This window comes from Onychostruthus taczanowskii, unplaced genomic scaffold (assembly GCF_017590055.1).
Source record: "Onychostruthus taczanowskii isolate IOZ18803 unplaced genomic scaffold, ASM1759005v1 scaffold25, whole genome shotgun sequence".
Classification (NCBI taxonomy): domain Eukaryota; kingdom Metazoa; phylum Chordata; class Aves; order Passeriformes; family Passeridae; genus Onychostruthus; species Onychostruthus taczanowskii.
Window position 1 is genome coordinate 5,392,311 of NW_024499796.1, and position 21,575 is coordinate 5,413,885.

At 43.0% G+C, this 21,575-nt stretch overlaps 1 protein-coding gene across 13 annotated transcripts in view; it reads right to left on the reverse strand.

Moving 5' to 3' along the window:
- DNM1 (dynamin 1) overlaps nt 1–21,575 on the reverse strand; it is a 66,765-nt gene that overhangs the window by 42,521 nt on the left and 2,669 nt on the right. For all 13 annotated transcript variants that reach the window (XR_005952837.1, XR_005952836.1, XR_005952835.1 and 10 more), the window contains exon 2: nt 471–544. Coding sequence is in view for 10 of the 13 variants with exons in the window: in XM_041406559.1 (XP_041262493.1) it covers nt 471–544 (74 nt within the window). In the remaining 3 variants the exon portion in view is untranslated. The remainder of the gene's footprint in view (nt 1–470; nt 545–21,575) is intronic.

Sequence of the window (21,575 nt, forward strand, 5' to 3'; positions counted from 1 at the left end):
AGTGCAATGAAAGCACCATGTCCTGAAGCACAACACAACAAAACACAGTTGAAGGGATAAAGTCTGGCAAGGGCCTTTCCCAACAGAGTTTGCAGGTTGGAACAGTAGTTACTGCAGTCACATTTATGTGGTCAACATCTGAGATAATTCAATTGAGCCCAACATCTTCACCCCCTTAATTCACTACATTTTCAGCTTTTAGGTCTTACTCATGAGAGTCACAGCTGCATAGGCAAAGGAAAATTATGATGTGTGTGCATGGAGCCTTGAATAATAAATTAAAACAAAAAAAAAAATTAAGAAGCAATTTGCTTCTCAAGACTTAATGAATTAGATGTTAAACAGGCAAAAAGGCTGCAGGTCATTTTTCCTCAGGAAAATCCATATTTATTTTTTCCAGTGATCAAATAAGACCTTCCTGACTAAGACAGCAATCCTGCTGGACACACAGGGGAAGGGAGCTCACATACCTGTGCTGGCATTTACCAGCTGAAGGACAAGTGGGCGCCTGGTTACGATGCCAGATCCACGGGGCAGAAAGTCCCTGCAATGAAACAGGAAGTTTTGGATGAGTGAGTGATTGTTTCCTTCCCTTTTTTTCTGCTTCTGTAAGTGTACATGGACTCTAAGGGGGAGTCCTAGCTACCAGCACAAATAAGTTTAAGTCACTAAAAACAAAGTGCCTCTCCTTGAGAGGGGCAAGAGCTTGTTCTGAAGTAGTTTACACTCACAGCAGAGTCCCTCTAATCACATCTGTGACAGTACAGCTCCTTCAGCTGAAGTTCCAAGTTAGCTAACAAGCCCATTTAATACAGCTGTCTGTACTTTGGAAAAAACCACACTTTCATCTTTCAGAAAGAAAAGAGAAGTTGACACAGAGCCAAAGAACTAGCATGCCTCCTTTTGGCAAAAACAATTACACAAATTCACTCACACCCTGCACTTGAGGCTTGAGAAGACACCACATTGTCCCAGTGTGCAAACACCACGTGATACAACTGAGAAAATAACCAGCAGCCAAAGCCTTGTCTCCACACACGGTCTCTCCTGGCTGCAACTATCAAGATATCAGTATTGCCAAGGCAAAAACAGCAGTTTCTTTCTGTATTTAAAAAAATCCTGAATTTTTGTGTACTTCAATTAATTTCAAGGGAAAGCAGCCTTACACTAACACTCTCCAAATGCTGACTTAGCAGCCAGAGCCCACCAGTTCTCCTTTGCTTTTCCTTTTTTTCCAATCCAAAGCTAGGCATGCTCACTGCATCTGCTCATGACCTTGCTGGTCTGTGGTCTGGTTTTCTACTACTTGGCTGTTCATGTGGCTCTTCAAGAGCCACTGAGCAGTTCTGAAAATATAATCAATTGCTTCCTCGCCTACTGGGAGAATCATTGCTTCAAAATATGTTTCCTACAGCATGAACATAGTTTTCTGTTAAAATAAGCCCTGCCTACACTGGCAGGGTTCTGGCAGACAATCCTCCTTCCCTTCATAACTGTGGCAAGGAATAATTTTGCTGATTCAGGAGTAACTGTTGACTCTGCTGAATGAGAAATCCAGGGCTCTCCACTTTGAGGTATTCCTCTTACTCCTGCATGAACTTAAGACTGACAAAGTCCATGAAGATGAGAAGTGAGTTTCTGTTTCAGCCCACCAGACAAGGCCTTGAGCCCCGTCACAGCTCCTGGTTTGGCCAATAATTTCCTGTGTAACCCTATGCAGGTTATTCTGCTTCTCTGTATTTCCATTTTCTCAGCTACAGAAGTAATTCCCCATCTGTGGGAATGTCAGAATAACTTGGTAATACCAAAAACTAAAGACCAGGTTCAAGTGAAATGAGTGTAAGGAGGCACTGCATATCCTCTAACACCTCAAACAAAAATATCACCTGCTAATTACTAAGTCAGGAATAATGGAACTTCAGTTAAAATTAGACTGAAACTCATTGTCATTATTTTAGACTTTCCAGAAGTATAAAGAGTTAACTGGGGATTGCCTTTCATTTGATTTTCTAATAATACAGCTCTAGTTTTCCCATTCCAGTGGGATTAACCCTGGAATCTCTGAGACACTGAATCATTCTAACAGTTTTCTGCTGTCTCAGCTCCATTCCTATACATGTCTGTGGACAGTATGTGGAAAAGTCCTATCCTTGTATCAGTTGGTAGCATAACAAATCCATTTGAGTTCCACTAAATTCTTTTGAACTTATACCTGAGAAAAAGGAATCACATTACTACAGATTCCCTTTCCAGCACACCAAGACAGTCCTCTAGTTATTGGTTTCCAACTTGCAGTATCCAATCTTGCTTTACTGTAGAAAAAGGACCACTTGCATTTATAAGCATGAAATCAATAGGAAGCAAGATCCTATTCATGCTGCACTAGTTTTTTCCTGAATCTTTCTGCTTTGGTTAAAATCCCAATTTCTCTGCTGTCCTTATCACAGCTACTAAGAAAAAGATCTCAAGACAGACAGAAATCTATGACACTGGGTTCCAGCATTATTTTTAAAGGATCCAATTTATTTGTTAACTCAAGTAGCTCCCAGGCTATTCCAAGGAAAAACCCCCAAGTCCTCTAGAGGACAAGACAACAAATGAATATGGAACATTTTGTCACCTAAATCAACAATCTCTAGTGCTGCTCTAGTTCTGAGTGAAAATGCATGCAAATCTGATCCCTAATATCTGAAAATGAATGTGTGTTCTTACCCACAAACTATTGGGAGGTACATGCAGTTCAACTTTCAAATCCTCTCTGCACTTGACTCCTATCAGGAGTCACAGACAAAAACCTGTATTACAAAAAATCTACAACTGATGCAGTATCATCCCACTGTATCCCTGTTATTTCCTATTCTTCATTTACTTTCTCTCTACAGTCTGTTGGAAAAAACCCTTCCTCCTCCAGCTCCAGCTAAGCCTTTCAAATCACAGAAACTAAAATGTAGGGATTAGTAAATTTCTGGGGGAGCTGTCTGAGTGCTGAGGAGCAGGAGGAGTGGAAAGCCCTGCCTGCCCTCTTGCAGGGTTGCTGCAAATAAATACAACCACAGAGCACGCGTGGCACAGACAACATGCCCAGTACAGCCTGAGCTCACTCCAGAGCCTGAAGGAAGAGCTACACACACACACAGCTATTGCTCCAAAAGAGCAGCTCAAAGTGATGTCACCAAGCTGGAATCAGGAAGGAACACACCAGGTAAAAACCACCACCAGGTACAAATCACGTTTTACCACACCAGGTTAAAATCACATTTCCAGGTGACCTAGGCAGGCAAGAGCAGAGGGGTTAAAATGGCCAATTCACTTCCAGCAGGGGAGATGTAAAAGAGTAAGGCTGAGGGATGAAAAAGAAAGATGGAATAAATCTTCAGAGATAAAATGTTATAAAGGCTTTGAGTGCTGAGACAAGGCAGCCTGCAGCATGACAGCAGAGCCTCGTTACATACTTCACTATACATGACTGTGCCTGAATTATGTTACTCAGGCTGAGGGCACCAACACCCTGTTTTCTGCTTTCACTCTTTATCTTAACAATTGGAAAATCCTTTTTCTGTTTATTTGTTTGTAACACACAGCAGTGCACTACAACATTTGATTTCCTGCGCTTTAAAGCAGGAATACAACACTGTGCCACTCCTCCAGGCTAGGCTTCATCTAGAAAATACACAAAGTAGCAGCTAAAACAGACAGAGCTGTATTCAGGGAATATAAATACTTAATTTGCTTGTAGCTTTCTTAGCTATTGACTCAAAATTCTGAATCAAGACATTGAGGTATCAGTTCTAGCAATGCAATTCCAAGCATTTTATTACGGCAGGAAAACTAGGCTCAGATAACTATATTTCCCAAAATTTCACTTATTGGAAGACTTATTTCTATGTATTTCACACTCATTTTTTATTAACAACAGGCAAAGAGAGAATACTGAGGTAGGTAAATTCTTGGGCAGAGTTAGATCTCCTCTTCTAAACCAAGGCAACACAAAGAACCAAGGATGTAAATCTTAACGGGTCTCGGGCTGAAAGAGTTCAGACAGGGAAATGACCTGAAAAGGCATTTATTGTTGTATTTTGCATTGCTCAGTTCTGAAGTGCTTACACATGCTCTTGACTAGCTACCTTGGGGCAAGCACAAACACAGCATCCCCTCCAGCCTTACTACTATTTTCATATGCAGAGCTGCATGAGAGTGCAGATTTGGGCTGAAAGCTGCATTCGTAATGCAGTAAAAAATATTGAAGGGAAGGCAGCTACTGTAGAGCAACACTGAAATAAAATCCAAACACAATGAAAACAGATTAACGCAATATTGATGTCGTGCAACAATACATTTATAATCAGGGCACTGGGAATAGGGCTTTCCTTAATTGTTTTGTTTGTTTGTTTGAAGTTTTTAACTAAAGCCAGACACTATCTATGAAAAGCCTTCATGCATTAAGTAACTTAGAATCCTACAGAACAGAAAGGTTATTAGTGGCTATTAGTGACCAAGAAAACCACCTTTGCTCTATAAACAACTTTCAGAATTCATTTAATGACTTGCACAATACAAAGGATTAGAAGTTAAAAGTATCATCAGCCAAAGACACTTTGCCCAAACTATTCATAAAACAAAGGAAATTTACAAACTGCTTGTATAAATCAATGTATACTGTATGGAAAGGGAAGTAAAGATAGATGCAATCAAAAAAAAGTAGGACACATACCCAAATGGAAAGCTTGGGATTACATGAAGAGGCACACACAAACTTTCAGACAAGTTTCTTGTGTTTATTCACTGTTGTTACACTGAAGAAATGTGACTGTTCATTAAAAGACACTTATCTTTTTATACTTATCTTTATCTTTTATTTTTACTTAAACTTACATGAGCTGGTTTGCTGCAGTAGGGGCACATTTGTGTCCACACACACACACAGTTTGCTCAGACCAAAGAATATTTGTTTACTCCTTTGGTCAAACACTTGGATCTGACGTTTTCCTGTTAAATGAAATACTGAGATCTCTGAAGAAGGAGCAAGTCTTGGAGCATCTCAGTGACTGTTAGGGGCATGTTGTGCCTGCTCCACCAGCTCTGCTGGAATAAATGCTCTCAAATCCTGATAAGTACAAGACAAGTGATTGCAGGAGCCAGTCTGTCCCTTCATGCTTTGCCAGAAGTGTCAGCTCACTGCTTTAGGTTTGTGCTCTAAGGCTTAGAGACTCCTGTAACATTTACAGTGCTGTTTCATTCCAGCAATCTGGTGTTTGCAAATCTCTTTTTGACCCTGTAGCCATGATATCAGAAGTGATAACCACAACTTCCTAACAGGGAAGAGCAAGAATGGCATCCCCACACATCAGCTCAGGCTGCAACTGCTTCTCCATAGCTTCTCTTCTCTGCAAATATGAGCATCACTTATTCCCTCTTTACACCAAATTCAAGTTTTGCACCTTCTCCATCCACTGGTAATCTGTACTTCTGAAAGGACTTTGAGTCAAAGCTTTTTCATGCAGGATTATTGTCTTCATTGAAGTCACAATAGAACTCTACAGCAGTGAGAACCAGAACAGAGTCCCAGGTACCATCTCTTGTCCCACATGGAACACAGACCTTGCTTTCCCTGTCTGCAGAGAGCCTGGAAGGCTGGAAAGCTGCTTGTAGAGGGCTCTGAAATACAAATCTAGGCCTAGTCTAGACAAACCAACAGCATAGCTGCAGTCAATTGTTTGACAGACCTTTGAGATTTTTGAATTTGAATGCACTAGAGAAGGTAAAGCCTCAACTGAAGAGCCAAACCAGAAGTTTATGAAGACATAAAAGCAGTTGCAAAGAACAGAAGGGAACACCAGCATCTGATCATTTAATTTCAATTTGATTTCTTATTAAACATCTATAGAAAAACAGGGTATTAAGGGATGTGATTAATCCCCAGTTTGGATTATATTAGTTTCAGAAAATTAAAATTCACAAAGCCTCCATAATTTCACACGGCTGTTTGTATTTTAATTTGAGTATTTGTAACTTCCTGTGTTCTGATGCTGCCTGGGGACAGCAATTCAATCAGAAATGCTCTGCACAAAGCAGTATGCCAATATACCACAAGAAATACAGTTCTGTCCCTATGGATTTTACTGTCTGGTTACACAGCTCAGACCTGCTCCTGCCTAAGCTTCAAACCACTTTCATCTGTCAAGGCTTATAATTGATCATTCATCATTCTCACACATCCAGACCAAGAGTTCCTCCTTAGCTCATGATGGCACGGTGCTTTACAAGAATCCCAAGCCAATCCAGGAGTATTGGTACCTTTCACATGATTCTTCTGATCACTGTGCCCATCAGCAACAGTCACATTTTCACACAAACTGCATTCTATGGACAGCTTACACATTTCTCTGAACAGCATTTCACCTCACAGCACTTTTATTTTCAAACATGTTCTTACTTCAGCACATCAAAAGGAACCCTTACCACACAGGCTGACACCTGTGGGGCACGTTAACCACACACTGAAAATATTTACTATTAATCATATTGACTCCTAAAAAAAACACCTCAGAAACAGTAGGAGCTTTCTGGTCACTAACTCCTGGTGCTCCTTCACAGTACACATTGTGTAGTTCTACTACAAGGAAGAAGGATGCAGAGCTGCCCTTGGAGCACCTTCCTGGTCTGATCCTTCAAGCAACATGCAAGTACATTTGTAAGCAATTCCCTAATTCAGGTGTGGGGCAAGAACAAGGACAAGTTTGTTCTTTCCCCTGCCACCCAGCAGGTTGCCAAGAGGGCTGCACTGCAGATTCAGAGCTTCCTGCTAACTTGGTTAGCTCTGTGAGCTCTTCTCTTGCCTGAGCCAAAGCACTTCTCAAATAAATAAATAAAAAAAAGCCAGACAGGGCAAGAGGAACAGCAAGCATTAAAAACAAGTGCATTATGAACAAAACAACCATCAACCTACTATTCTGTTCTCCTCTGCTCTAAGCTTCCATATTGCTTTCATACTGCTTCATGTCAACTTGGACACCAGTCATACAGACTCAATCATATTCTAAATCTTGTTCCTAGTTAAGTCATGGTTTTTTTCATTAAGGTTAGCACTTTTAGATAACTTTAAGCCAGAGGATCTGCATTATTTATCAGCCAATCTCCACAGCACAAGTATTCTCAGTCCTGACAGTGAACAAGAGCAATTCCATAAGCACTTAGCATAATGTAACTTCTTAGGATGCAATTGGTACTGGTCACACAATGGATACATATAGAAATAAAGATCTATTGTAAGTACACCATTTTCCAGTATACTGGCAATATTATTGTGCACAGTGATTCATTATTCAAGAAAACAATTGTGAAAAATAAAGACAGGCAATAGTTCATGAGTGTCATCATAATATACATGTTAGGAGAAACAAAAAAATTAAAGAAAAGGCTTCCCACTGCCTTGCACCTTGAGCTCCTATTTACAATAGTGCAGAGGGAGGTTAACACTATTGTGCTGGCTTGGAACACTTACAATTGCTTTGTTAAATAGCTCTGACCCTCACCCTCAAACAGCCTCTCCAACACCTGGCCACTTCTCCCCAGTACAGCTCTCCAAGTCAGTAAGCAAAAGGACCAAACAGCCTCTCAAGTGTGGAAGTTTGCTGTGCTTAAGGTGAGTTCCCAGGAAGTGTCCTAGAAAATTCCCAGGTGCTGCCCAAGCAGGGCAAAACACAACTGCCAGTATAAGCTGGGCACATTTGTAACATAATACTGGATAATTTGCAAACACGAGTCGGAGAGGGCAGAGAATGACGTAGAAAGTGACTTCTGAAGTTGGCACCTTCTCCCAAACTGCCTGGAATTCTATTCCCTCGTGCAGAATTGCACCCAATACCAGCACAGGGCCATCAAGAGGTTCTGCCCAAGGTTTTGTGCAGACTGAGGCACTGAGGTCTTCAAACACAAAAGGACAACAGCTATGCTAATTCAGTGTAAGTAAGTGTAGCAATAGTAGTATTACATGTTCACACCACATCCTGCTCCAGAACTGACATGATTCTCACCACAAGAATCACCTTTGCTGTCATTCCTGCACCTCTTTTACCAATGTTCAGGATATGCCATGTTCTGGAGCTCTCCTGTATCTTCTTCCCACACTGTGCTGTCACTTCTTTCAAAATAAGAAAAATGCATTGTATTTATAGAGTTAACATATAAACTCAATAAATCCACATCAGAAACCTACATCTATTTGCAAAACACAACATTTCAAAAACTACAATAACCCCACACCACAGTCTGCTGAAAAGACAAGAAATCTTTCAGGAGACTGCCCCCTCCAAGAGAATCCACCTCCATAGAAAGCTGCATGCCTGGCTGCTTGAAAGCCTACACAGTGAGTTTGGCAAATCAAATCCACTTCCTCGTGGACAGGCATAATGGTGAGGTTTGTTTCACTGACATTTGGGGTAAATGATGGGCCACAGAGAGACAGAAGTTGAATTTCAAGCTTCCACCTTAGCCATTTTATCATCAGCTTGTCTCCTCACCCTGGGACACAACACAATTACTGGACACTGATTTACATATACAGACATGACAGTGTCCCGTTTAGGTAATTTTTGGTGGTGCCCAGATCTTTCTTACAGAACAGGAGAAAGATTTTTCTTACTGGAAGGCATTGTCATATTCATGTGCTCTCATGCCTCTGGGAGGACCTACATGCCTTGAACATCAGAAGTGTTAATCAAAAACGTGTTTTTCCCACTCAGAATGTGTTTGTTGAGCCAAGTGTGGGCTGAGGGGGCTCAAACAATGAGAGAGGAACACCCTGAGGCAATGTTTTCTCACATAACTGATATTTCAACTGCAGTGGCCATGTTCAGTCTTCTGCCTGCAGCACCTTCTTTAACACTGCCAAAGCCAGGAGGAAAGCACACAGCAATTTTTACATGAATGATCACTTGGAAACAGCTCTCTTCCCCACCCCTCCCCAAGCACACTAAATTCTGCTTTTCTGGCTTATCTCTCACTGCACAGACTGGTTCCCAGGAGCCATCCACAGCAGTTGGTACCTCTTTAATCCACTCTTTCCACATCCACATCTCTTTTCTCTGCATCTCAGCCCCTCTCCTGTACATGCCTCTATGCAGGTTGCTGGAAGCAGTGGGCTAAGTTTTGCTATTGTTTATTTTAATTTGAATCCTTTGGGCTGATTTTTGTGTTTCACACTCCACTAGCTTCAGGATACATCAAAATCTGGAAGACAGCAGTGTGCATCATGCCAAGTCATGGCTGCGCTGGAGCCGCTGTGCACCAGTTAATCAAATGCACAACTACAGAGCCCTCATGGCTGCCCTGCTTCCAAGGGCAAGAGACATCCAAGGAAGTCACAGGCATTCTTAAACTTCTAGTCAATGGCCTGAGGGCCTGCCAGCATGCAGACTAAAGTGGCATAACCAAGAGTCTGCCCCAGGCATTTCTGCTGCTGTATGTCTACAGTAATTCCAAAGAAGCCAGCACACCCCAGATTTATGCTTCATAGACCTTACAGCAGGATCTGGCCTGACTTTCAAGGCCTATATATATATTTTTAGATGACCTGAAAGTAAAGCACAGATATTGCTGCATTCTTCTGATGCACCCCTGCAAATCCATAACTAGGATTATCCCATCCAATTGACTTACTGGCTATATTACAAAGCATAAAGCAAGAATTTCTGCTAGATGCTGCCCTTCATCCCTAACTCAGTTTACATAACATGGAATATAGGAAGTCCCTATACAGTAAGGGGAACAGAAGCTGAACAAACAGAATTGCTCCCCATTAGAGACAGTTACACAGTTCCTGTCCTACATTTGTAGGAAACAAGGGAGTACCTTGGGTAAAGGTTCAAACACACACAGGCATTACCCTTTCTCTCAGTTTTCCATGGTTTGCCTTCTTTCTGTCTAGAAATACAAGCTCTCCCTCTCAGTCAGTGCTAGAGCCTGGATAGGTAAGTGCCTTTAGGACCTGAGAGTCTGAAATACAGATTTGATTGACTCCTTCAGAAGGACTAGCACTGGCATCTTGGACAAGGGCACCTGGCCAGTTTGAAGAGACTCAGTTCTACAGATCACTAAGAATATATGGGATTATAGTATATATAGAATATATGGGGTTTAGTAAAAACTCGTCTTATTTAAACCTGTTCGAGGTTCACATTCATGTTTTGATTCCTTCTGTGGTTTCATGAGGTTACCTTTCATTTTTAAAAGAAAGTCTCAAAATCATCACCCCTGATCACAACACTTCAAGTGCTGGCACTTTCTGAGAGCAGTACAACAAATTTGACTTACAATAATTTCACCAGCAAGCATCACTTGAAGCTTGTCTAAAAGATCTCAGCTCCCCCCAGACCTTGCAGACACCACAAATAGCTTTCAGCTCTTGTGAGGTACAAGCACAGCTCATTCCCTCAGCCATCCCAGCTGAGGAGTCTGGGTGCAGCTGCCTGCACTGTAATGCAGCCCTCCTTTGGGGTTATGAGTAACCAAGGTTAAATTCTTTAAGTGCCATGGAGGGCTGTGACCCTGGGAATCCCACAATGGGGGCAGATTGGAGCCACGTGCTTCCCTCCCTAATTGTGATCACTGGCTGATAGATAATCCCTTCATGGGCTGCTGCTCTACAATTGCTGTGCAGCAACCAATCCAATCTCAGAGCCAGAACCAGGCCCAGGGGGATAATTCCCCTCCTATTTCCCTAAAACATGGTAAAATCTACTGTTTCCATAGAAACAAATCAGTTTGATGTCCACACAACTCCTGCATCCCTCAATGGTGGGCATCAGCCCCCAGCTGCTGAGGTTTTAAGCAAGTGTCTACAGTTACAGGTCAAGAGTTTGGAGGAGAAACAAGAGGCACTCCCAGCATACAAACCCAACCATCTCACCCAAAATATCATTTGCTTCAGTTCATCTCTGCTGTGAGAGAATTAATCAGGAATATTCTTCTCCTCCTCCATTTTGAGGGATGAGTTATCTGCCAGCTCCTTCCCTGCTATCTTCCTGCAGATGGGTTAGTCCAGAATACGTGAGGACGTAGAACACAGATGGGAAATCAAAACAGAATACTCCAGCACCTCACGTGCACTTGTGAGCCAATTTACTCCGTGTTTCTGCAGGTAAAAAACTGTAGAGGCATTTTCTTGTTTGGAGCTCTGCATTTTACTGTGGAGAATTATTTAGAGAGTGGTACAGCCTACAGCCTGATCTCAAAAAGTCACTGCCCGTTATAGCAAATGCCGCATTGACTCCAGGCTGCAGAGCTGGGGAAGCACAGGCTGGAGAGAGCACAAAACTGCAGCACTGCTGCTTGTGCAGCTTCCTCTAGGATTTTCTGAGTAATAGAAAATGAAGTCCTGGATTTTGTTTGCTGCCTTGGGATATTCACGGTAAAAAAAATAATACAGCACTTATTCTGCATGACAATATCAGGAACTTAAGAGAATAAGCAGCCTGGTGTATCCTGAATGGATGTGGCAGTAAGGATTACACATTTGTGGAAAATGCAGTTTTGATTTCAAGAATTGCAATCCCAGGAGAAAGGAAACAAGGCTGGTTTTACTCATGTGAAAAAAAAAAAAGAGTAACACCAGAAATATTGCACTGCATGATGCATTCTCCACCCCAGAAACCAGACCTTTATGTCTGTCTTCCTTAATTTTCACCATCACAGCACATCTTGAAGGTATTTTTCTTTTTGCTACTTCAAAAGCATATATACCCTGGCAAAAATCTCCCTGCAACTGCAGAATCTCCCTGTAATATCCAGGTAGTCCCCAGGAAGACAATACCAGGCAGCAGCAACACCCCAGAGCATCCAATTAGTTCAGTCCCTATGACAGTAGAGAAGAAACAGTTTTTTTAAGGCCAGAAAGGTAAACCCATGACCCAGCATCTTTCTCTCTTTTTCAAGCTGCACTGATCTGTCATAACACTGCAGCAACACCGCTCTGCTTTGGCACAAACAAACCTACCAACAACCCCTGGCTCTGCTGTAACAGAAGGCTGCAGCCTTGAAAAACGTGACCTGTTCAGCACCTGCAACTTGAGCTGTGAGAAAACAAAAGGACAAGCTGTACACTAAAACTCTGGGGCAGGAATGGCTGATGGGAAAGCACAGCCACAATAACACCCTAGGATTAATGGATGCTAAGACTGACGAGCAGCAGGCTGACCTGACTATTTCCCACCACCAGTGTTTTAATCTCTGGAGCCATGCTGCAGCTGAGTCCAGACTGCCCAGCAGCAGAGGCAGTCCTAAGGCTGCCCAGCAGTAGAGGCCCTCCTGTGCTCAGAGACACCATTATACTGTGCAGGAGTAACTAATATTCACACTACTCATCATATGGAGGCTCTGGATAAAATAGGGGGGCTATCTCCTGTTTTGTCCTTCTCTCTTTCAGAGACAGAAACCAAGTACAATGGCAAATTCTAAGATATCAAATACTTGTGCTAAGTATAATCTTAGATTTCTTATCAAAACTCCACCTCTGGAGTCCTGGTATTTGCTGCAAGACCCAAGAGAAGAACAAATGTAGCTGAAGGCACATTTCATCACTGCAGCATGACACTTCCTCCACTCCCAGACAGCACTTCGTGCTAGAAAAGGAGACAGGCTGCCCAGAGCCTGAATTCCTTAAAGGGTACAGACAACTGAAAGAGCTCATTAGGAAAGGCAAAGTCACTTTGATGAGCCCACAGACACAAACCACACAGAAGCTGCATGAGGAAGGATGGTACCTCCACAAGCCATGATATGCTGTTAGTTGCCACACATTGGTGGTGGGTTTATAAAGCTGAATGCATGTACCCCAAAGCTTTTCTCAGGTCAGAGGTAAGAGGCAGAGAGTATTGTGGATGGGGAGGCAGCCTGCTTCCCTTCCAACAGGCCAGGCAGGAAGGACAGAATTCCATGGGGTAACACAATTATGCTGCACTCAGGCGCCCTGACCAAACTGCCCCCAGTGCACAGCTGTCCTGCAGAGGGAATTTAAGATGCCAATTTACATCTCTGCTCTGCCTGGAGAAGTATGCAAGAACAGCACCAGGTTCCTTGCTATGCACTGCACCTCTGCAGCTCCACACAGAATTAGGATCAACCCAGGTTGGGAACATGGTGCAGAGGCACAGCCACTTAAAGCCCTTGAAGAAGACCTAGCAGACTGATTACAAACACCTCTAGTGCAGAGCAAAGCCAGAAGCATTAAACTCTACTTAAAAACCACACAAACATCTCCATTTCCCACTATACCAGAACAAAAATTGGATCAATAGTCCCAGAAGAGCTGAGCTTCAGACCTCCTGTCTGGTTCCAATGTCCAGTGGAACAGCACTTCTCAGGCGCACAAAAGGAACATTTGGGCAGTGACCATGGGAGGTGACAAAAAGGCTGGACTCAAATTCAACAACAACAAAAAAGGAAGATCAAAGCAGGTGTTGTCTTATCAGTGGGCATTCTGATAGCAAAATTGTGGCACAGTGACTTGGATAAACCAGTCTTACAGCCTTCCATTCCTTTCCTTCTTTTCCACAAGTAAAGGATTTAACTAAACTTCTCTCCCTTGTATCTCTACTCCACCAATACAGTGATTTCTAAGACATCTGTTTTTGCCCTTCCAGGTGTCCAAGGCAAGTTCAACTTTGTCCAAGCAGAAGTTGGCAGAATATCAAGTGCCAGTGCAGTAACTCGATTATTCTTTTGCAGTAAACATTCCTTAAATATCATTCCTTCAATAGTCTATACAAATTAACTCAGGAAATGGATCTCTTTCTCCAAAATTAGTCTGGGATGCCTGGTAGTTTGCAGGCCTGAGATAACAAACACATCTTGCACGAATAGGCATAGGAAGAGTAAATCTTCGGAACAGGAACAAATCAAAGTAGCACAGCCCAGAGGGAAGAAGTTTATTGCTGGGATCTCTGCTGAGAGCTGCATGATGTAGAAGAGGTGACCTGAGTTTCAGTGCTGGAGCTGCAGCATCAGCTCTGCAGTGACACATGTCATGCACCAATCCCTGAGGGTATTCTGCATTTTGGAATGTACCAACCTCCTCCTTACCCGTAGCTTTAACCCCACTGCGACAGATCTCCTCTCAAGGCCACCACCATGCTCAGGCAATTCCCAGCTATTCATAGAGGAGCTTCTATTAAAAGTAAAAGCACAATCAGCTTAAGAAATAGCCAGAGATTACACAAGAGATCACAGCAGCCAGAAACAGAGAAAACCTAACATGTAGTAGAATCAAGGGGTCCCATCACGACCCAGAGCAGTGTAAGCTCAGAATAAATCATAAACAAGTCAGCAAGGCTAAATATCAGCATAAAACCTGTGAGGGCTAGAGCTTTGTTGTTTATTGGTTTAATTCCGAACTAACGGATCACCAGACATATTACCCTGCTGACAGGGAATTTGCTCCTGTGCTGGAAGGCAGGTGGCAAATGGACAGTGATTATAAGCCTCATTTTTAGAGGTTTGTAACTACGTGGATGAGGAAGAGCTCTCAGGGCTGAAACAGTCTGGTAATTTGTCAGAGCCCTGAGCCAGATCCTATGTAACTTACTCTGTCTTTACACATGTAAGAGTGGCAGGAAGACAAAGAGGAGGAACTGAACAAAGACTTCAAGATTTTTGCCTTTAGGTACCTCTTTCCTCGTTCTAAAAAATTCAGCACCACCTCCCTCATCACTGGATCTCCATTCTCAATTTTAAAAAAAAGGGAAACACTGTAGTTTCTCCTAGTGCTCTCCAGGGTAAGTTAGCTGTGCTGTGAAAACATTTGCAGATGTTGAGAACCGACTGCTCAGCATCTCTGTAGACTTCTGCCTATTGATATGAGAAAGGGTCTGAATGCAGCTGAAAAACTACTCTGAAATACAGCTGCAATTTATGATCAGCTTTTATCCAGCATTACAGCAGCACTGCCTGGCTTTGCAGCCAAAATCCACAGCAGTATCAGTTTAACACTGGCCGTGTCCTCTCTTAGGCATCACATACACATCACTGGCCACTCTTGCAGCAAGAGTGTTTCCCAGCCCCAAAATGACAGTCTGAGCAGGCAGACAGGAGCCAAGCGCTTCCCATGTCTGTTATGGTTGTATTAACTCTTCACCCTTCCACACAGCTGCAACAACACAGCCTAAAGCCATAAGAAACAGCAAAGGGAGAGTTAAAGGAGACTGTTGAGGCAATACATTATTAAAATAGTATTTTCAGCCCCAGAGACTGCAGTTCAATTCCCATTTCCGTCACAAGTGAGGTACTGGGTTTATTCCAAACCTCATTTATTGTTCATTGCGACTGCAACACGAGTATTTTAGCAGAGCTTATAGTTTTGAGACTAAGCCCTGATTTTTAGGAAGGGAAGAGATGACAATGCAGGTCTTAGAAGCTTTGGGATTCTTTATACTTGTCTCCAGAAGCATTTAGGGAAACAGCATCTTTTAGAGAAAAAAATACCCCCAAACCTCCATGTCAGAAATTGCTGTTTTCAATACAAAAGCTACACTGCTCTTCTGTTCGCTCAATTGCTGTGGCCAGGGCTCTAAGAAAAGCCACACAAGTCACAAGACTTGCAGAAAAATGGCAGAAGCTGGCAAGTTTGCTTCCAGTCAGCAAGACACAGCTTGAGGAGCTTGCATAACGTCTGCTTCCAAGAAGCTCCCAAAAGCATGTTATGCTGAATTGCAAGAAGCTGCTAACCAGGGACCATCTCACTTCCATTTGGTCATGGCTGGGTCTGCCAAAACTTTCCATGTCAGATGCTCTAGAGAAAACAGAGACACTGTTAGATTTCAGACTCAGGGCTCATTATTCCTGTACTGTGTCTTGAAGGAAAGCAAAGCAGTTATCTACTACAGTCAGCACCAGGCTCAGAGCTGTGACAAACCTGAAGGTCACAAAGGAAGCAAACACCAGCAACTTAATTGTCCTGTCTGCCCACCTACATAAGACAGCTTAAGAAAACTGTGGAGCCACTTGATATTCAACTGTTATTAAAATATTCACTAATGGACTTGGAAAACAAAGCTGGACCTAACTACAAAGTATCAATGAGTCACCTGGAATAAATGTTTAAATATCTAACTTTAAATTGTGCCCTCAGTTGCCTATCAGTGTTTTGATGCAGTCTTGCCTGCTCATCAGTAAACACTGAATGTTCTCAGCCCTCTCTTTGCAGCTAACCCATTATCTATAGTAGTTAGTTCTGAGCAACACATCTAGCTTGCATTACTAAACTCTATCAAGCCACCCCAAAATAGGCACGCTGTGTGCTTTAGATGGATCACAGATAAATGTAAATTAAGAGAAATAACTTTTTGCAGTTTTTCCAGAATCAGTACCTGCTTGCAGGCTGACCACCTCCAAACCTGACCAGAACATGCAAGCACTGAAAGTCCCCAGGTACAAAAACCTGGGCTCACTCCTCTGTAGAGCTGTGCTACCCATCCCTGCCCTGAAAGGCCATGCTCACAAATTCAAGTGCTATCAGGCCATCTAGGACAGCCTCTCATTTCCAGTGCTTTCTAAGAACACCCTCACTCCCCGAATCCTGCACCTGATCTATGCCAGCAGCCAAAGGTGGCTGCACCAGACCCCACCTCTGCAGAGCAGACTTAAGTAACCAGCAAAATACTGAGCAAACCAACCTGCACAAAGAGTTTAAGTTCTTGGCACAACACTTCTAGATAGAAGGCAAGCCTTTGCAAGGGCTCAGACAGACACTGCAGTGCCATCTTTACAGAGTTTTCATTTATTGTTAAGAAAAACAGTTTCTCTCTTTATGCTTAACCTTTTCCAGTGTTAGTTCAAGTGTCCATTAATGATATACACCTACATGTCATGGGAGACACCAAAAGCCTTTAAGGACGGAGAAAAAGGTATGAAATTAATCACTAAGAATTTAGTTTCAGAGCAAAGAACAGAATTACACCCCAAGGCTGAACATGCCCATTTGCCTGTAATAAGAGACAATATTCCTTAACCATGAGATTCCACTCTCTATCAGAATGTGCAAAACCAGGTCAGAGACCAGGAGGAGAAAACTTCAAGTAGAATGAGAAATTGTCCCACTAGTAAGCTATTTTTCCCACCATGCATGACTAGACTTCTGGTTTTGGGGTTTGGTTTTTTTTGGACCAGATTTAATTTCATCTCTCCTTCCAACTAGCAGTACTCTGACTCATATGGTTACAGATCTGTGAGTCCAAGAAGGAGGAAAGTATTACACCCAAAGTTTTTGGGGTGTTTTTTTTTAGTGGCATATCAAGGAAGTAGGTTTACCTTGCACATTATCAGTAAATCTGCCTTCACAGACACCGCCTCAAAACCAATTTTACACTGGGCACCTAGGCTGAACACCATATGCTTCTGGATGACTGCCTGCCACCCCTTCACTAACTCTTCTGGTTTTACTACTCGTGCACTGCCTGAAACAAAAAACTAAGTACTGGCTTAAACTAAGTACTGCTCCACATGGGTGGAGCACACATGGGTTTGTTCTTGTCCAATAAATTCAGTGCTCAAGGCATCATAATAAGTTTCACCCCAGCAGCTAGAACACAGCAAGAACTGTTTTCTTGATTAACTTATGCTAAGTTGTAAGCTGCTTCCACTTCTCCTCAAAAAGATCCATCTTAAAAAAACCTTATTCAGAATTTTTCCTCACGCTTGTACACACAGACCCAAACCTGGAGTACAAAGTAGGGACATTCAGGAATTCACCAGATCAGGAAGGGGATTAACTTCCTGCCTTAGAATAACATTTTCAGAAGCTGCCTCAGATAGGAGGTGTTGCAGACAGACTCCCACTCCTTCAATTTAAGTCTAGCAGGGTTCTGGCTGCTCTGAGCATCTGGAAAAGTCAGGGTCAAGGACCTGGCTTGGTATTCCCAGATAGATATTGAATGGCTTCTGAAAACAATCAGTAGCCTTTAAAAACAAGAGGTCATCTTTGCTTTGTCTGGTTTTATTAAGGTTTTTTGACTGTGTGATAAGCACACCAAGTTTTAAAAAACAGGAGCACCTGACAGTTTAGCTTTTGGGAACTTCAGACTCCTTTCCCCACTGGTTCTGTTCCCTCTTTACAGTCTTGTATCACTGCATCCTGTTTACTGAGGAAACACAAAAAATTCCACATGTACTTATCTCAAAGTACAGTAAGAACTAATAAAAAAACCTCAAGATGTTCTGTGACCCTCAACTTGAGGATTATCATGCTAACAAGGAAGAGTCCACAAGGAAATGCAGCATCCCTGATCTGTCAGCTACCAGGTGATGAATTCCAGCAATGACAAGGCAACCTGTCATTTTCACGCACCAGTAGGTCCAAACACCAACTGCACCACACTGAGCACCAGCTTCCCCACTGGACTGCAGCTGGTTTCCTTTCCCCAGGTGAATTCTGATATGATCTGAGACATGCCTTAAAGATCCCTTCTTCTAGAGAACATAAGGCTAGTGGGCAGTCACCAGAAGCACAAGATCATCACTAAAGAGTTAAGCTGAAAGATACAGCTAGGAAGATCTGCAGAGAACATGTAACTGCTGCAAGAAGTAGAAAAAATATTAGACTTGCACTTATTTGAGCCAACCCCGACAGGATTGGGGTTGAAACAAGCTGACAACAAACACAAGCAGACACTGCTGCTGCATCTACGAACATGGAGATTCACGGGGTTTTCCCTCACAGCCATCCATGTTATGTTATGTTTTAACTTAATTATGCATCTTCTTCTAGCACTCCTCCTCCCACAAGTGTTTGCTCAGACCGCTACGGATTTCTCTTAAATTATTTTATCTTGGGGTCTGCTCTAACACATTACCCATTTCCCCCAGTGCTCCATATTTTCTTCCTTCCCCAGTTAATTCAAGATGAAAACTGGTATTTTCTTCACTGGAGACCAAAGATTGGCTGCCCTTCGAAGGACTTATCTGACCACAGTTTATTTCTCTAAGCAGCAGAATCCTACTCCTGGCTCTTGCACCATCCACTGCAACCCTAAATAAGTCAGCTCACAAGCAGTGCCTGTGTTTTTAACCTGCAAATAGACAACAGCATTTGACTGGCTCACAGATGCATTTATCATACAACAATTAAAGGTCTGTGATTTGCAGTTAATCTCTCTGCCAGCACACATCTCAAATCAAAACCCTCAAAAATTTTGACGAATCACTCTTAAGAACCTCTTTTGTGGCCAAAGCACGTCATGAATGTATCTTCTTGTTTAAATTTAAATCTGCTCCTGAAGTACTGCAGCGATGCTCAGCACTGCCCAGTACAACAGACATCCCCAATCTATACATGATGTAGCTATTTTACAAGATTTGAACACTCAGTCCTCAACACTCAAGCTCATAAACCACATACTGCAGCAGAAGCCTGAGCAACTTAAAAGTACAAAGACCATCAACAAAAGTTTTCCTGCAGGAACAGGTCAAGTATCTGGATCTCTCTATGCATCCCTTTAGGATCCTTCACTTCTACATAGCTGCTAAACACTGCTGTTGGTCTCTGAAGGTATTTTGCTGGGGAAGCTTTTCATAACAAAGCAAAGCATTCGTTATCAAGGAAGGCATTACCTTATCATATCTTGGGGGTGTATTTATCTCTAAATGGCTGTGGAAGGTATTAAGTTGCTCCTCAGAGTCATTATACCTGAAGCCAAACTCAACCCTGTGGCTTCAAGATCCAGCTTTGCATCACCAGTATGGGACACAGAAAGGCAAAGAGACACTTGCTGCCAGGCCCGTGCCTGATTTTGTCACAGCAATTACTGCAGCTATGCCTAATGAGTATTCAGCCTTTTGACTGCCACAGGCATTGCAGTGCTGCATTTTCCCTGCTCTTTTACCCATGTGGAAATTTCATTGTGTTAGGAGAGGCAAGGTTAGCCCAACATGGTTGAGTTTAGGCCCCACCTGTCTCCCGATTCCTTCCAGGCAACACACAAACATCAGGGAGTTCAGCATATACCATCAGAGCCTGGTGACAGACTGCTAAGTACCCCTAGTTTGGGTGCACAGCTTCCAAGAGAAGATGCTTATGGGGTACCAGATTCCAGCTCAGGTCTGGGGTCAAGTAAATACTGATTCACTTCACTCAAGTTTGGCACTGCTTAGGACCCTTGATGATAAACAAGATGGTTTCATCTCCATTCAAGTCCTTCCACCCACTGTTCCCAGCCCTTAGTCACTGCCTCCTCAGCAGCCCCCTGAAACCATCTGTTCTGGAGAAGTCAGAGGTGCCTTGTTTTCCTCATGAAGAGCAATGCAGCTGAGCAGGGCTGAGCAGCACCCTGCCTTGGATCAGACACCACCACACCAGGCACAGCCATTCCAGGAACCAGCTGAACACAGTTCTCCTGTTTGTAAAGCACAGGTAACAGTAATACTCCCAGAAACCCAAAGATTTGTGTAACAGTGCTCTGAGATCACAGGATTTAAAGAAAGCATATTTGTTATTTTCACATGGTAAAGTAAGAGTGGCATGAACATGGATGATTATACAAACAGCCTTGTGGGCTGTCTCGTACAACCTCCTCAGTCATTTGGGCTCTTCAGTCAAATTAGCACAGACCACGTGCTTTGTTCTTTTTATCAGACCAATTATGCTGGTACAGTTGCCTGCTCCAAGACCTATTTATTTAGAAAAGGAGGCTGCAGGGAAGTAACAACACCTTAAAAATGGACTGAATGATCACAGAGGTCCCTTCCAACCTGAGTTATCCTACAAGCTTATAACCACACCAACAGGAAATGCCTGGAGCTCACCCAATTAACCTTCCTTCCAGCCCTGGGGCCCAGGACAAACCAGTCTGTGGACAGATGTGTCACCTGTCTGGCTTCTACATGGCTTCTTCTTTCTTCAGCAATTTTATCACCACCAGCCAGTATCCAAGCCACCACGCTGAGACTCCAGCAGCAAAAGCACACATAGCAGCCACACTGACATCTGGTATTATAAATACAAGCTCTGCACTGTTGGATAATCTGTTAACAGCAGAGTAAGTGTCACTGAAAACGCAATTAGCAGCAACTACTAAGCCATCGAATTCAGGAGGAGAAAAATATTTGTTTGGTAGGACATGTAACTAAACAGTGACTGCAGGCAGGATCACTCCTCCCTGCTTGTAGGTTTCCACTGAGTGTGGGACTCAGTGCTACTGCAAGGTGCCTGCAGCAGCCTAGACTGAAGCCCTGCATAGCCACAAAACAGGTCTGGCAGGGGGCAGGTGTGCTGTCCTGTAAGGGAAACGTGATTTGATGACAATTTGAAAGGAGCCCCACGGGTCCTGAGCAGGGAAACCAGCCCTGTTGGGGCCCCCAGTCCCTGTGCTGAAGTGTCTGCATCATGCCCATCAGCCAGTACCAACCACAGCAGCATTTGTTCTTGCACAGATTTCCATCCACTCAGAGAGAAACTCATCAGCACTCACATTCCCTGTGCAGCGAGCAGCTGCTGAGCAATAGCTGCACCACCATCCTGGTATCAAGCTGGAGCACTGACATATGTCATGTCCACACCACAGCAATAATTGTATTTGTACACAGTAGGTCTA